The 15,148-nt window shown below is 38.7% G+C and overlaps 1 protein-coding gene across 9 annotated transcripts in view; it reads right to left on the reverse strand.

The window, feature by feature from the left end:
• Window positions 1-15,148, reverse strand: part of LOC112966761 (epidermal growth factor receptor substrate 15-like 1) — a 49,478-nt gene that overhangs the window by 29,153 nt on the left and 5,177 nt on the right. For 7 of the 9 annotated variants that reach the window (XR_003253731.1, XR_003253732.1, XR_003253733.1 and 4 more), the window contains exons 4-14: window positions 10,142-10,183; window positions 9,835-9,924; window positions 8,582-8,629; window positions 7,753-7,848; window positions 7,071-7,133; window positions 6,028-6,153; window positions 4,509-4,568; window positions 3,929-4,165; window positions 3,203-3,360; window positions 2,572-2,728; window positions 199-284 (exon numbers count right to left, since the gene is read on the reverse strand). Coding sequence is in view for 6 of the 9 variants with exons in the window: in XM_026067171.1 (XP_025922956.1) it covers window positions 199-284; window positions 2,572-2,728; window positions 3,203-3,360; window positions 3,929-4,165; window positions 4,509-4,568; window positions 6,028-6,153; window positions 7,071-7,133; window positions 7,753-7,848; window positions 8,582-8,629; window positions 9,835-9,924; window positions 10,142-10,183 (1,163 nt within the window). In the remaining 3 variants the exon portion in view is untranslated. Of the gene's footprint in view, window positions 1-198; window positions 285-2,571; window positions 2,729-3,202; window positions 3,361-3,928; window positions 4,166-4,508; window positions 4,569-6,027; window positions 6,154-7,070; window positions 7,134-7,752; window positions 7,849-8,581; window positions 8,630-9,834; window positions 9,925-10,141; window positions 10,184-12,145; window positions 12,318-15,148 lie in introns of those variants that run through there. The other 2 variants (XM_026067175.1, XM_026067173.1) reach the window with 2 other exon arrangements.

The following is a 15,148-nucleotide window of genomic DNA, read 5'->3' on the forward strand; positions in this document are numbered from 1 at the left end:
TGGCTACTAATTGTAGCATATCAGTGAGAGATTTGTCATCAACTTTAATCAGTTTGATTCATAGGCTTTAACTAGTTGAAAGACAACATAGCACCAACAAGTTATAACAAAACACAAGTAACAGGCACGTCAATGCACTACATACCAAAATGGTTCTTCTACTCTTAACATTCTCTGTTAATAGTCCACAACATTTACCTCTGCAACTGTGCAATTTCTTGACTAATATCATCAAGTTCCTTCACCCCTGTAAATTCTCCTGATCCAACAGAGCTTGAACTATCCTGTTAAAGAATGAAGTAGTCTATTAAAATGCCAAGTGGTAACAGAAGATCTTCCTTTGAAAAGACTGAAGACAAAGGTGGGACATGACCCACATTTTATGCATTTGAACAATTCCATGGGAGACATCAAAATATTAGGCAACAACCAGTGCGCGTGCCACATGATTCTCCCTGTGCGACCCGAGAATTTTCCCTATTCCCATTTAACAGATGAAATAGTTGAAGTATACAGCAGATAAAGGACATGCACAAAGTCAAAGAATAAACTTCAGGCAACAACAGAACAAAAATTCAAAAACGAAAACCCCAGCTTTGTTAAAGTCAATAGCAAAACTTCCAGGGAACTCAATTAAATGAAAATGTTATTTCAGCCATCCTAAGCCCTGCCCCAAATTAAAAATGCCAATTTCTCCAATTATGCCCGGTTCTTTCAGAGCTGCAGCTTAGTCATTTTTACAGCCATTCAGATGTAGAACAGGGAAGATACAAAGGCTCTCCTTTCCCTTTTAGGCAAGAAAATTGTCATTAAAACTCATTAAGAAAGAATATCAATATGTGGTACAAAATTTTTTCATTATAATAAGCATTTCAAGTCCTTTCAACAATCACTGTAACTGAGAGAACTGCAACACAGAACTCATTACTAGTATGACAAACAACAAGACCTACAATTTTAAACAGTATTTTAAAAAGAAGACAGTACAGTTTGCTTAGTTTGTTCACTTTGAGATTGTTGTGATAACCACAGGAAGTTTGGCTTTATCCAATATTAAAAAAAAGCCAACCCAATGAAATAAGTTAAAATGAGCTAGTGCATTAGTCAGGATAACACAGCTCGCTATTCCACATGAACAGAAAACTGTTTTACTATTTTCACAGTAATATACCGTTTATGTCATGTTATATTCAGCTAAAACCACAGTAAATGAAAAACACAAAGCAATGAACTGAAAATTATGGGAAGTTTAAAGCTCTTGCACCAGTGTATATTTATCACCCACAACTTTAGAGAATTAGTGCATCAGTAATTTTAATATGTCCACACCATGTTGCCTGTCTAAGAATTGCTTGTCAAATCAATGCACCTCCGACTGGTGAGGGAACTGATACCACTGGGTCAGCAGCCAGAACTGCTAACGTCACGCTATTGTGACATTAGCATTATACCAAGAGCAAGTGTCACAGAACACAAGTGCCAAGACACAGAAGATGATGAAGAAATAATATCTTTTTTAAAATCAAAAGTAGAGTACACAAACAAAACCGCATTCCTTAGGACATTACAATTACTCACACGACGCATTTCTGTTAGTGCTGAGATCTCAGTTCCTACAGGAGTCAAGTAACCTGACAGAGTCTATAGGAAAAGGATATAGGAAAAACCTTAAAAGGACCAGAGCAATAGCAACAACAAAAATCTATGTAAGGGCTCAAAAGCTTTGAGCTTAGGGAAAGTAAAAGATATAAACAAAAAAGACTTAGTTTACAGAAAAGATGAGTATATTGACACAATAGAAGTATACACTGGGGTAAGTTTTAGAAATTTTGACACAAACTATTGAGGAAAGGAACAAAGCAGGACTCAGTAAAAGGATTAGACAGTCCTATAACCAATATACAGTATTAAAAGCGATGGCTGTCAGACTGTGGACCATCATGACTCAGGGGATAAATCAACCACCAATTCCCAGAAATTAGGCAGTCACCTCTTCAGTTATCCATTAGAAGAATTTTACATTTTCATGGGAGAAATGTGATACTGACCACAGTCAGGAAAATGATACTAAACCAGCTGAATAAAAGTCCAAATTTATTCAGTCATCTGTGGGGAGGAAGGGGTGTCTGCTTCTTGGGGTTTTTGTTGTTGGTTGGGGGGGGGCGGTTTGCACAGGTTGCTTCTGCAGTCAGCTTCTCTTTGTCAGCTTCTCGTTGCTACTCTTGCTATTAGAATAAAGTGTTTCTCATTCTTCATTTCAGTTGCTTTTAACAATTCTCTACACAAGGTAAAAATTTCTCTGTGACAAAGCAGTATTTTTCACCCCAGGCTTTTCTGAGAGCTATTATTCCTTTATTCACAGAATACCATATTGCATTCCTATTTACTGCATTGTACTGTTAAAAATATATGTGTATTTTGAAATGTGAAAAAAGCTTTGTAAGAGGAGATAGGAAAAAAGCTGGCAATGATTTACCATAATATTATGAAATATAAATATGAAAAGCTAATACTCAAAGCCAGTTACTTTGAAAGCATATAAACTCAGTATACTTGTACTCAATGACTTACCTGTATGGGAGTGTTCCTCTCTGTGGGAGGGATCATATCTGGGGACAACACTTGTGGAGGATCGATCCCTTTACTGACCTTCTGTTGAATGAGATACATTGCTAGTGCAAACTGATCTTTGCTTAGCTTTCCCATCTGTCTTGTGTCTGCCAAAGCCCTGGTAAAAAYAGATTATACTTACAAACAAGCAAAGCATATTAAGACTGAATACTTTACCAAGAAGTTTGAAATACAAATACATATCATTTTGTTTTGGCCTCAAATGCTTATTCTAGTAAAAAAGTTCCATAAATAGCACAATATTTTATTAGTCATATTTAGCTGAATAAAACAGCATTACACTCTTAAAAAATATTTAGAACATTAGAACTGCAAAAAAATAAAATAAAAAAAAAAAATCACCATTCACAGACTGATCTACACCCCCCTCCCAGGAAAGCAAAGTGAGAATTTACTCCTCCCTGCACTAAAAAGGAGGAGTTTTTCCATATAGCCAACACGTCTAATAATACCTCAAAAGGACAAGCAAAAAGACTTTTTTTTTTTGTATCACTAGCTTCAAAATTCTGGCTGGATAATCTGATTTCCTAGATCAGATAGCTGCAAAAGACAGCTACTACTTAATTCTTACCATATATGCGCTAGGAGACTCTGGGATAGACCTGAATGCATAAAAATATCCTTTACTTCTTGGCCACTCACAAAACCATCCATGTCCATGTCTGTTTTTAAGAAAATATCATCGTATCGCACTTTATCAGACAGCGGTACTACCCAATTCACAGATGGCTGTAAAACAAAGTTTTATACTTCAGTCAAAAGAAGATAAACGATCTTTATCAACACACTGCCTACGACCCTCTTCAGAGTTGGATGTGAACATCTTGTACAATCAAATCTAATCAGTAAATTGGTATTTCCCCTCTTCCCATTAATGTTTCAGGTTAATACTTTTAATCTGAATTATAAATATTGATAAACAACCATTCATCAGCTGAAAAACATATTGTCTTATGAATATAGACCCAGCTAGGCATACCAAGCCCCCAGCTCTACATGGAGTTTTAGAAGGTAGATGAATTCCTTCTTTGGTGTTAAAGCAGATATATGAATAAAGCCTTCCTATGGAAAGCAAAAATTCCCAGTAAGGTTTGCTACCTCACAGTTCTTATGACTAAAATTCACCTTCTAGCCTTCAATTCTTCCAAATCTTACAATCCTCATTCCCTCCATCCAAATCCCCCAACAACAGACATTTTTTAAAAGTGCTTACATGAGGAAGAGAGCAAAAATCCATCTGATTTTTCTGCAATTTACTGATACGTTAAAAACAATCATCAGAAAACCAGATTTGTACCTGTGCTTGTTTGATGCTGTGCTTGGGAGACAAACTCCCTGTGCTATTCAGACTGTTCACACTACCATGAGAGGGGGTAGAACGTAGGCTATCTTTTGGCGGAGGACTTGCAGGGAGAACAGGAACTGCACCAGGAAATACAGGTGTCTTCTTTCTTTTGGAAGGTGGTATGAGAGAAGGGGGCAATACGGAAGGAACCGGCTCTTTCTCAAGAGCTCTGTAAACCAAATGCATTGCCTGCAAAAGCAAAGAGGGCAGATGTAACACATTCACGAACAGAACAAAAAGCAACAAGATTGCTCAGCATCAGTCATTGACATGTTAGTAAAACAAAGATGCTAAGATCAGAGATGTGAGCCAGAGCAGAAGGTGCTTTTCAAAGTAATTCCAAAGTGTTTAAACTTCATGACACAGGCAAGAGTCAGTAGACGGTTTTGAAAAAGATCGTTTCATAGCTGCATGTGAATGATCTAGGTTAGAAGAGCAGACTAGCGGACAAAGTTGCAAAGCTCCTGAGAGACAATTTTGAGTCATCTGCACTAGCACATATTCTGTGAACTGAGAATTTAAAGCAACCTACCACAGCAAATTCGTCTTTGTCCAGGTGACCATCTTTGTCAATATCACTGAGATCCCAGACCTACGGCAATTACGAAAAACACAATGATTTAGAGAACAAGTTACATTTTGTATTGTTGATGATCACCATCACCATATTAAGTATGCTAACAATCTCCAAAGGCTCATAATAGATTTTTGTAAAGATCATATGAGCTATGTTAGACCTAGCTAAACATTCTCTGATGAAACAGACTGGATTAGAGTTTTCTCGCAACATAAACCAAGTATGTTGTGGAAACATTGGTTTTAACAGATTCTGGATGCAACAAAGGCAGGTTTCTCATCTCTCCATATGGCAATTAAGGACTCATCAAGATGACTAAATCATCCAGAGGTGGCTTTTGGAATTCTGCAGAAGGGAATTTAAGCATCTATCAACTTTAGTTACATTATTAGTTCAAGTACAGTCAATAGAACTTGCAAGAGATTTAGAGGGATGCAAAAGCTGGGGAACTCTAATACTTAGCCTTCAGCTAAGACTGTTTTATCATTAATGTGACTGGGAGATAATATAGCACAGCGGACAAAATGCTAGAGTGAGGCTCAGTCATTTGAATTCTACTCCCCACTTTAACACTGAGCCTCTATGTAGACTTAAGCTAGTTGAGTTACTTCTTCTGCCCATTTCCTTACTCCCCTGTCTTCTGCGCAAGCTTTTCTGAAACAGAAACAAGCTTCCTGCATTTCTACCATGACAATAACAAGATAAATTAGGAAGTCTTTCAAGACTGAGTGCTTCATAATATTCCAGTACAAAATTAAAAGGTCATACTTAGATTTTGCAAATAATATAGAGAAAGAAGTCCCTCCTGAGATGAAAGTATATCATAAGGCAGATACAGCTCTAACACAGAATGTATTAATTCTCAAGCATATCAATATGCAAAACATTAAAGAATACATTTTTAAATTGAAGCAGAAAAATAATTTAAGGGTGTTTGCTCCCCTTGCAAATATGCAATGGATGCATCAAACTCTGATCTTAGAAGTGGTTATAAAGACACATGAAAAAACAAAGAAAGAAAAGAAATCCCCCAAAATAGACTTGATAATTTGACAGCTACACTAAACTAGGATCTTTTAAAGTCTTCTCTTGTACAAACAGTGGATAGATTTTATGGTATGTCTAATAATTTGTATTTGGAAAATGAGAAAACAGTGGACTATAATGCTATAAAGGATATAACAGCTTAGGAGAGGTTTTTCTTTCCTTTAAACAGACGAAAATAAAATTTACAGCTCTTAAAATGAAGAGAAAGATAATGAGGTCAATCTATTCTAGGGCCCAAATTAATATTATTATTGTTATTTTTAAGTGGATGACTTCAGAGCCTACTTAATGTTCTTACTTTATGGCATGCACTTTATGTAAAACTCAGCCAAAACCTGATCTATGCTGACAAGTTACACTTAAATATTTAACATTGCAACTAAGAGCAGTTAAATAGAGAATAGCCAAATCTAAACAGCATACTTACCCTTCCTAGGATATCAAGAGGTAGCTTTGAATTCATCAGTACTGGTTTTACTTTGTCTCCTGAAAGTAAACCATTTACTGGCAAAAGGCTTTCAAAAATACCATCAAACTTTGCTTTTTCTTCCACCTAGTTGGTAAGAAATAGCCTGAATAAGTAAAAAAGTGTGCCTGTGTGAGTGTCGAAAATGAGATCTTGCAAGAAAGTAAGTCTGGTCAGTAACACATTCATTCTGAATTTCCAAGCTTTCTTGCAAGTACCATTATGTGGTATTTAAATGTAAACCCCATGGAACTAGATTTAGGACCTTAGTTTCAAGGCTGAAATTATTATAGCTAAGAGAATGTAATATGTCATATCTATGTTTCTGTAGTGTTCTGAAAGAGCAAAGCATTCTGATTAAAACACTGGTAACCCGATTTTAACCATTTCTGACAAACTCTGTAGAACTAAAACTAAACCCTATTCTTTCTAGACACTTTGCTTCCCACCTTATAGTGCAACATGCAAACTAAAATTCATCATTAGAAGTGATTTTTATTAAATTTCTACCTTTTGGAAAATGTTTGCATTAGAAAATTACCTAAATACAAATATTCCAATGTATATATCAAAAGTTACTCTATTACAATGATATATACTGTGTGCACCACTGAATACTGATTAGAAAGTATTAAGAACTCAAGCTGTAAATTAATACTTCGGGATGGATTTGGTGAAATGCTTCACTGTTCTCAGTGGGGTTCCTTTATACAAACATGAAAGTGCCTACTATTAAGACTCTGGAAGAAATCCAGGCAGAAGATTAAAATTCATTGCGTCTTAAAAACATTACACCAGGGGTTGTCAAAGGCTTGTTTAACACTTATTTAAAATATAAAACTACAGCTCAATATTCTCTACTGTGCACAAGGCTGCTATTGGAAAGGAAGGACTTTTGAAATGGGAAATACAGTTGATACAAAATTCTCTCAATGGGAAAATTACAGACAAGGAAAATATTTACTTTTAAAGAATGGATGGAATGTGTTATCTTATACACTTACCCTAACAGCCCAGTGAGTCTCTGTTGCAGGTGGTGTCATCAGTAAGGGACTGCTAGTGTCATGCTAAAATTAAAGACAAAGTTTTATACATATATATACATACATACATATATACACACACACACAATTCTGCCTCTAACCCTTACTAATTGCTTTAAGAGATGGTTATAGATATGAAGCTCAACTACACTGAAAAAGGAAAAAAAGCTGCATATATATCCAAATAAAAAAATTCGGTGTCATACTGATGTGCACTATTACAGTAGACGGACCAGTACACTGTGCATTGGTTACCTAACCACCGAACTAAGAGACGAGCTAAGCTGCTAAGAGCAGCTTCTGTTGGCAAAGCTGCAGTCCTGCCCTTTACTACACATTCCTGTTGATCCAGCCCCAAAATCATTACTTTCCTTTGCACAGAATTTAGGTTTCAGCCACATCAGCTCCCTGAACGAGCTCATTGCATAGTTACACTTGTACCAGTCTGGGAAGGGGCTGGAACATATTGCTAGGGAAAACAGGACTACAGCAGCCATAACTGCAGTTGTCTTAAGGAGAGGTCTGACAGCAGCCTGAAGTCTCAGAACCATGACATTTATGAGGTAGAAGATTACTGCAGCTTTCCATGTGAAGCCCTAGTTCTCAAATAATAAATATGTATATTTAGGTACATGCTACTTACAAATTTAGGAGGTGGCATAGTCAAGTTCAGACTGCTCAGGTTAACATCATGGCCGTTCTGCGCACATGCTACAAGGCGCAATGCGACATAGAAACCCTAGAAACAATACAGTGTATTCTGTTAAAATAAGCAACCATTCTAAATCACTGTTTTCAACCATCTATTTAGGATTTTTACTAATATTGTACATGTGCCACAGAGTAAAGTATGGAAAACACAGATACATAGCCATTCAGTTCATTGCAAACTGACAACTGACACTTTTTTAAAGATGATTCGAGAAAAACTTTACAATAATACAGCACAAAGAACTGAAAACTCAAAAGTTAGTTTTTCGAAAGAACTTTTTTGTAATTAGGTTACTTTTTCAGATTTTTGCATAAGAATTAATAACATTTAGAAAACAAACCAACAATTCTCCATATCAACAAGGTAACCAGAGCATTTGGTACTCCAAACCATTTTTAACATCAATAGAGTTATGTTCTCTCATGCAAGAAACATTTCTAAACTAAATCTCACAATTAGAATTCCTATTTGTTAAAATATCCGTGTCTATTGATATATGTATATCACACACATGGATTATTTAAAAACAAGACGATGAACAGAAAATTATAACCAACAAACTTCTCCAGCAGCCTCACTGAATAATGTTAATTAAACTTTATTAGATTACTAGATATATACTTTGGAAAAAAACCTCATCCTGCAAACAAAAACTTCAAATAAAGCTATGAATAGCTACTGTATGGATAAGAAGGTTTTCTTGAATCAAAGCTAATCTGTGGAAGGTAATGTAACAGGTCTACATGCACATTTCATTTACCTGTTTATCTAAAAACCCTTTACCTTCTGGGTCAGCCAAATCCCATATCTGTAGAGATACAAAATAAAAGCTATTGCAATTTAAAAATAACTAAACTCATATCAACAATTTATATTTTGTATCTTGCACGGGTCACTGCAGCCTTCAAGTTATGAAATACAATGTTATTTAATTCTCAAGAACAAAAATGTTTTGCAAAAAGACTTTTTATTTCAGTCAGCTCCTCTTTCACATGGAGACTGACCTAACTGCAGTGAAATTACTCTTACGGAACAAAATATAAATACAGAGGTGTTTGTCTTTTACATGGTCTGAATTTTCTAACAATACAGAAAGTGTCACAAAACAATGAACAAGCATTTTCTTGCGCTCTGTGATCAACAGGGGATTCTACATTCCTTCCCAATTACCCTACTCCTGAATCAAACAGAAAAGAAACTGATTTCTTAGTACTTTATTTTTGAATTAGTATTTAATATTTATTCATATAATTATACAATTTCAGTAACCAGTCAGTCATCTTTGACTTTCCCCTCAAACCTAATCTCATTCTTTTTATTAAGACTCTCATAGAACCACCACCACCATATCTGCTTAATACACTACTGAAAGTGGTGAATGTGATTAACGTATGATGCTTCCACTTTAATAACTTCAAAATCTAACTTTTCTTTACAGCTGTCTTTTAAAATCTTTATAAAAATTATGATTATGACCTCCTGTAAATATTTCTTGTCTGACCTCTTGAAAGTTTACTTCTCTCCATAACATGTCCTGATCACATCCGCTGAAAACGTGTTCCTTATTCACCGCTTCCTACTCTCCCTTACTGGGGCCCTCCTCAGCCCACTTACTTTCTGTTATCTCCAGCTTCCCTTGACTCCTATGAGCTCCTACATCTCAGGAGCCAGAGGAACAGAATTATTTTTCTTCCCACTATCCCAACTGAAATCTCATAACCAGGTCATTTCGCTTCAAGCAATTACTTGACCCTACTCTTTATTAACTGTCCARTCATCCTGCTTTAATGTAAACTTTTCTTCTTTTCCCATGTGTGTTTCCCTTCAGATTTCTAGGAAACTGCGAACAAGCTCTGGGAGCCGTAACCAATCTGTACTTTACCAGCAGTTCAAAGGATCTGACTTGCTCTCCACTGAATTTCCTTTTGCAATCCCCTTCTGCTCAAGATTAGCTGCACCCGTGCAAGTATACATACAATGACTGCAAAACATTGTAAAATTCCTTCAACCTACTTTTCCAAGGATAACATCAGAGAGACCGGATTTTTTAAGAAACAGCGCAGCTTCACTTGCTCCAACTCTCCCTGTGTATGCTGGATCTACCTGAAAGAAAAAAATTCACATTCAACTGAAGCATGTCTGCCACAAAAGCAGAGATAGGAAACGAAATGTCTCTTGTCTCTAGGTCAAAAAGAGATATACAAGCATGTGACTACCACCCTGCAGGGAGAATTTACAGAAGTTGGAAGAAGGGAAAGAGGGAAATCTTGGGGAAGTGGAAGTTGTACTTCATTTTTTGTTAATCCTTTTAGAAACCTACCTGTTTGTAATAAGTTTCATATAACGGATTCCCAGTAGAAAGCTAAAAAAGAAGAGAGATGATGAGCAAGCCAAGAATGAACAGCAGTCACCAATATCTTACATTTAGGGAATGCCAAAGAAGCACATACTATATGGGACAAACCTATTCAAATTAAGCTTGGTGCATTACTGCCATCGAAAATATAAAACCATGTATTAGTTTGCTTGGTTCCAAACTAGATAGTTGAAATCTAAGCAAGTGTAAAACATCAATTCCCGCAAAATTCTGGCCAATGCGCTATTATCACCTCTTAAAACTTCTTGTTCACCAGCATTCATACTTATACTCACACTTCACAGAATCACAGAATCGCTGAGGTTGGAAGGGACCTCTGGAGATCATCTAGTCCAACCCCCCTGCTCAAGCACTTCTAATTAGCAACACTATATGGTAATAAGGTTTTGTAGACCAGCTCTGAACTATTTGCCAAGATCTTTCACATCCCAGTTTAGGTACTACTGATATCAAAGGTAAAGTCTTCATCGTAACACTGAGTTGACTACCTCATACTTTGTATATATACTTATGGAATATTTTCAGAAATTACATACACGCACACAGAGCACCCTGGTACCAAAATCTGCCTGCATTTGTGTGTTTTCACAACTAGGATCTTAAGCTGAAACAGAGTATAAAAAAATAGAATGAATTAATTAGCAAATGTCACAATTCCTTGGCAATGTTCTTTGAAGATTTCAGCTTGGTGTCATCCCTGCGTTACACAAAAGTAGCAGAGTCAAAGGTAGTCCCTGCCCTTTCAGTATACTAATCGAGCACAGTCCCCTTCCTTCTTGCTGACATTCCAAGCAAACGGAAACCGAGATACCAAAAGAGCCAAAAGCCCCAAACCCGTCTTCTCACTTGCATCCTGTGACTGTCACACAAGTTGTAGTTATGCRAAGGTCGTATCTTCAATCTATTCTCCAGCCTCAACCTCAAAAACATTACAATCCAAACAGTCTCACACAAATCAGTCCTTTACAAAAAGGCCTTAAAAACACAAGCAACAAAACAACCCCAGAAACACAATCTAACCACCGAGGCGCAGAGATGTCAAAACACTCCAGAGCCTGCCAGGACATCCGCTCTCCACCTGCGGGACATCAGTGAGACACCCGATGACTGGTTATTTCATGCTAACTCTGATTATTGCTATGCCACCTCCCAGACGCTACCTTCTTCCTTATCCACGTGGATTTCTGGATGTTCTGTCTACACCAAAGGGAAATAGGGATGGAAATCTGCTGAGGGAAAACGAAGACTGATACTGAGCATGCAACTTTATTTTACACGTTTCTGGTAAGTTTCCAATAAACGTGCCAAATCGTAATTTAAGGAGCTATTCAAAATAATTAACCCTCCAAAAGCAAGTGAATGCTGAGCCCTTCAAAGATCAATTCTTCTACTTGGCTAAAAAGATCATGCATTTTCAGAAGAGCAGTCTGAATGCACTCTACTTATATCCACCAACAAAATTAGCCACTGCATTCTCCAAAATCAGAACACTCATCATTTTTCTAGAAGCTGGAGAGGAGTTTGGAAGAAGGAAGCTATGACCATGTCATAAACCTGACTCATCTTCTTGTTGGCTTGTAGAAGGTCCTCACAGATAAGCACTATGTTCCTGTCCAAAGTAGGAARCGCATCATTCAGAGAAAAGGAGGAAGTAGGAAATAGTCTAGCCAATTCTGAATAAAATCTATCCTGAAAGCGTATGCTTTAGCCAGCTATCGCCCAACCATATACCTCTCATTTCTCAGAAAGCTCAGAGCAGCTAGCCAAAGACCAACTGCAAGCTCCTCTAAGTAATTTGGCCAATATCCTAGAGCTTGTGCAGTCTGGATTCATACCAAGACACAGAGCAAACCGCTCTAGCAGCGGCGATGAATGATCTCATCCTATCAGCAGACATTCTTCTCATCCTCATTTGATATTGTCAGCCGTGACATACAGCTGCCTTACCTGACAAAGGTGGCAAGAATCCAGGGCGAAGTACCTAAATGCTATGAAGTTTCCTCTACTGCAATCCATTCATCCAAGTGCTGTCGGAAAGCAATGTCTTCACCACTGCACTCTACTTGCAGAACTGAGCAAAGATTAAGTCTCTCTGACCAATTTACCTAGCTGACTGCATCTCTGTGATGAAGCAGGCCAGGCAGCACGGGCTCAAGTGATAAAAATAACACAGCTGCCCATCTACTCTTCACCGCATGCAACCACATCACTATCATTAAGATGGTTCTGTAATCTGACAACACCTGCCAACGCAAAACCTGTACAAGACCGTGTCAATGCTGGCAATCAAGGAAAAACATTTCCAAGAGTTTGCAGTTGAGAGGGGTTTAATAATACTCTGGATTCTATCCCAACTCCACACTGTCAAATAACGTCATCTACGACGACTGCTTTTACACCATCTCTCAAACAGCCACTTCGCAGTCCAGGCGCTCTGTCTTTCGAGCTCTACACKGATTTCCTGTACAAATTTGAACGAAGATCAAGTCTCAGTATTTGCACTGTCACAGCAGACCTAGTGTACTGGATTTGTTCAACACACGCTACACAGTACAGGCATATGGATACATCTCCATGTCCCCTAACAGAGGCCCGAGGAAAGGCAGGAGTAAGCTGCGGCTACCAGAACAATTAATAAAGCCAGTTCCCAGCAGCCCTCTTCCCTGAGGTCAGCTCAGGTCCATACAGGACTTTGGACTGGATGAATTATTCTGACGTTTTCCTTGCTGTCCTCATGTTTCACAACTTTCCTTTGGTCACACTCAGCACATCAAAACATGGAAGTGAACAGGTACTGTGAAAGGGGAAGAACCAAGGTGTCCCACGAAGACGACAGCCAGAAGAAGGTCGCTGCTGCCCCAGAAAGATTCACTTGACCTTATGCTGCTTGCCGAGTATTCCTGAGCTGTCTTATGAGAGCTACAAAACGATCCGTGCTGTCCAAGTATCTCTAATATAACTCTCCGTAACCTCCACAGGGTGTAGGTTGAACACGCCTAGCACAATGGAAAGACTACTGATAAGGTGATCAAATAGGCAAGAAAATAAAGTTATCAAAGGTAAATCAACACTGGCTTCTGCTGTTATTTAACACCAAGAACTGATTTTACATGCTTGCTCTTAAACTCTTTTTATGCATGGCGAGCTTAAACAGAGCAAGCTGAAATCTGTTAAATATTTTGCATACTGTGAGTTAGATGTCTCAATTCCCATTTGTAAAAACATAACTTTATGGATCAGGAAGAACATCATAATAAAATACATCTATTGAGAACAAATATGATTATTTTAAGCACGTTCACATGCTTGAATTAAGTTTATTGTTCATAGATCTTAATATATTGCTATGAACATTCTTATTTTATATACTCTGAGTGAATGTGCTTCAACATGATAGTATATTTAACCTTTCTTATTCCTTTTAACATCACTTCTGGCCTTTTTTATATCTAGCAGATATCTTTGTAGTAAACATGAAATTGAGACTATTAAAAGGGGAAGTTTGTTAACTTCCAGTGAAATTCTACTTACTGCCCTGACTATAATTAGTTTAATCCTGACAATTCAACGGAAGAAAAAATATTTCTCTTGAACTCTACAATGCTTCCAGTGAATTAGTTGGAAAAATATGTCAAAATAACAGATATATCCACAGGAAAAGGCCCTTTTTTCCTCAAGATATGTACTGTGTTATATATAAAAGAAAATACGATTGATGCCACAGTTCCACAAATATCAGTTAAAATTTGCACAGCACAGAAGCATGATTTCTAGTACTGTAAGTTTTTGAGACCCACCACATGGGACACGTTTTTACCAGTCTGCTGGGAGACTGCATGCAAACTTTCGCAGAAGTTCCATAACAATAAAGCCTTTCAAGTGCAAAGTTTATTTTACGTATACACTTTGCACCGCAGCACTTAACTTGGAAATGTTCGATAACAGTGTGCATGTTTGTGGATGTTTTCACATGTTTCTAACATCTGTTTAAATAAACGAACGCATCCAATCAAGACACTTTGCTACTGAAACGCTAAAAAGCAGCGCTCTCTCTTAGCAAGAGACGCAGCAAATTACATATTACCCAAGCATAGTATAACTCCACGGAAAGGTAACTTTTCAGAGTGTCGTGAATGAAAAAATCTATTACTAAAAGGAAAGGGATGCATTTAAATGACTTGGATGATCAGCAGCAGTTCTGACTTCCTGACTGGCCTAGCAACAGTGGAGAAAACAGTTTTAGTTTCAAAGCATTAGTTTAAATTTCTTACAGGAAATAAGTAAATCGGACACCTCCACAGCACTATGGAAAACAATAAACAGTAATCGCACTGCTCAGGTTTAAATTATTTGGGTGAGAAACCAGTGGAAAATACTTAAAACAACGGAAAGGCTCATCCACGCCAGCACTGCGGGCATTAAAGCACAGCTGGAAACCCGGCCTCTCCCCAGAGGCGCGCGACCCCGCTGCGAGCCCAGCGCCCAGCTCCAGGGTCTTCGCTCCCCCGCAAAGCCCCAGTGATGCCCCCAAACCTCCTTTTCCTTCCCTCCTCCGAACCCTTCACCGGCACAACCGCAGCTACGGCTGCGCGACTCCTTCACCTCCCGAGTACGAGGTACGTGACACCCCAGCAGCTCGGGAAGGGATTTGCCCCGTCACACCGACACGGCAACGGGGTGTCGCCCCCAGAGCGGGCAGGCGGAGAAGGGCCCCATCTCCCCGGCGGGCGCGGCCCTGCCCCGGCCCCCGCACCACGCCAGGCCCCGGCTCGCACCCGCCGGCTGCTGCTCGGGCCGGGGAGCCGGGGAGGGGGGGAACGCTGGGGGAGCCTCGGGGCTGCCCTGCCCCTCCGGCCCAGGCCTCGGCGAGGAGGGGGCGGCCAGGGCCCTGCGCGCCCCCCCGCCGCCTCCTCCCCGCGGAGCCTCGGCCCCGGCGGGCAGCTCGGGGCC

This window comes from Apteryx rowi, unplaced genomic scaffold (assembly GCF_003343035.1).
Source record: "Apteryx rowi isolate R43461 unplaced genomic scaffold, aptRow1 scaffold_254, whole genome shotgun sequence".
NCBI lineage: Eukaryota > Metazoa > Chordata > Aves > Apterygiformes > Apterygidae > Apteryx > Apteryx rowi.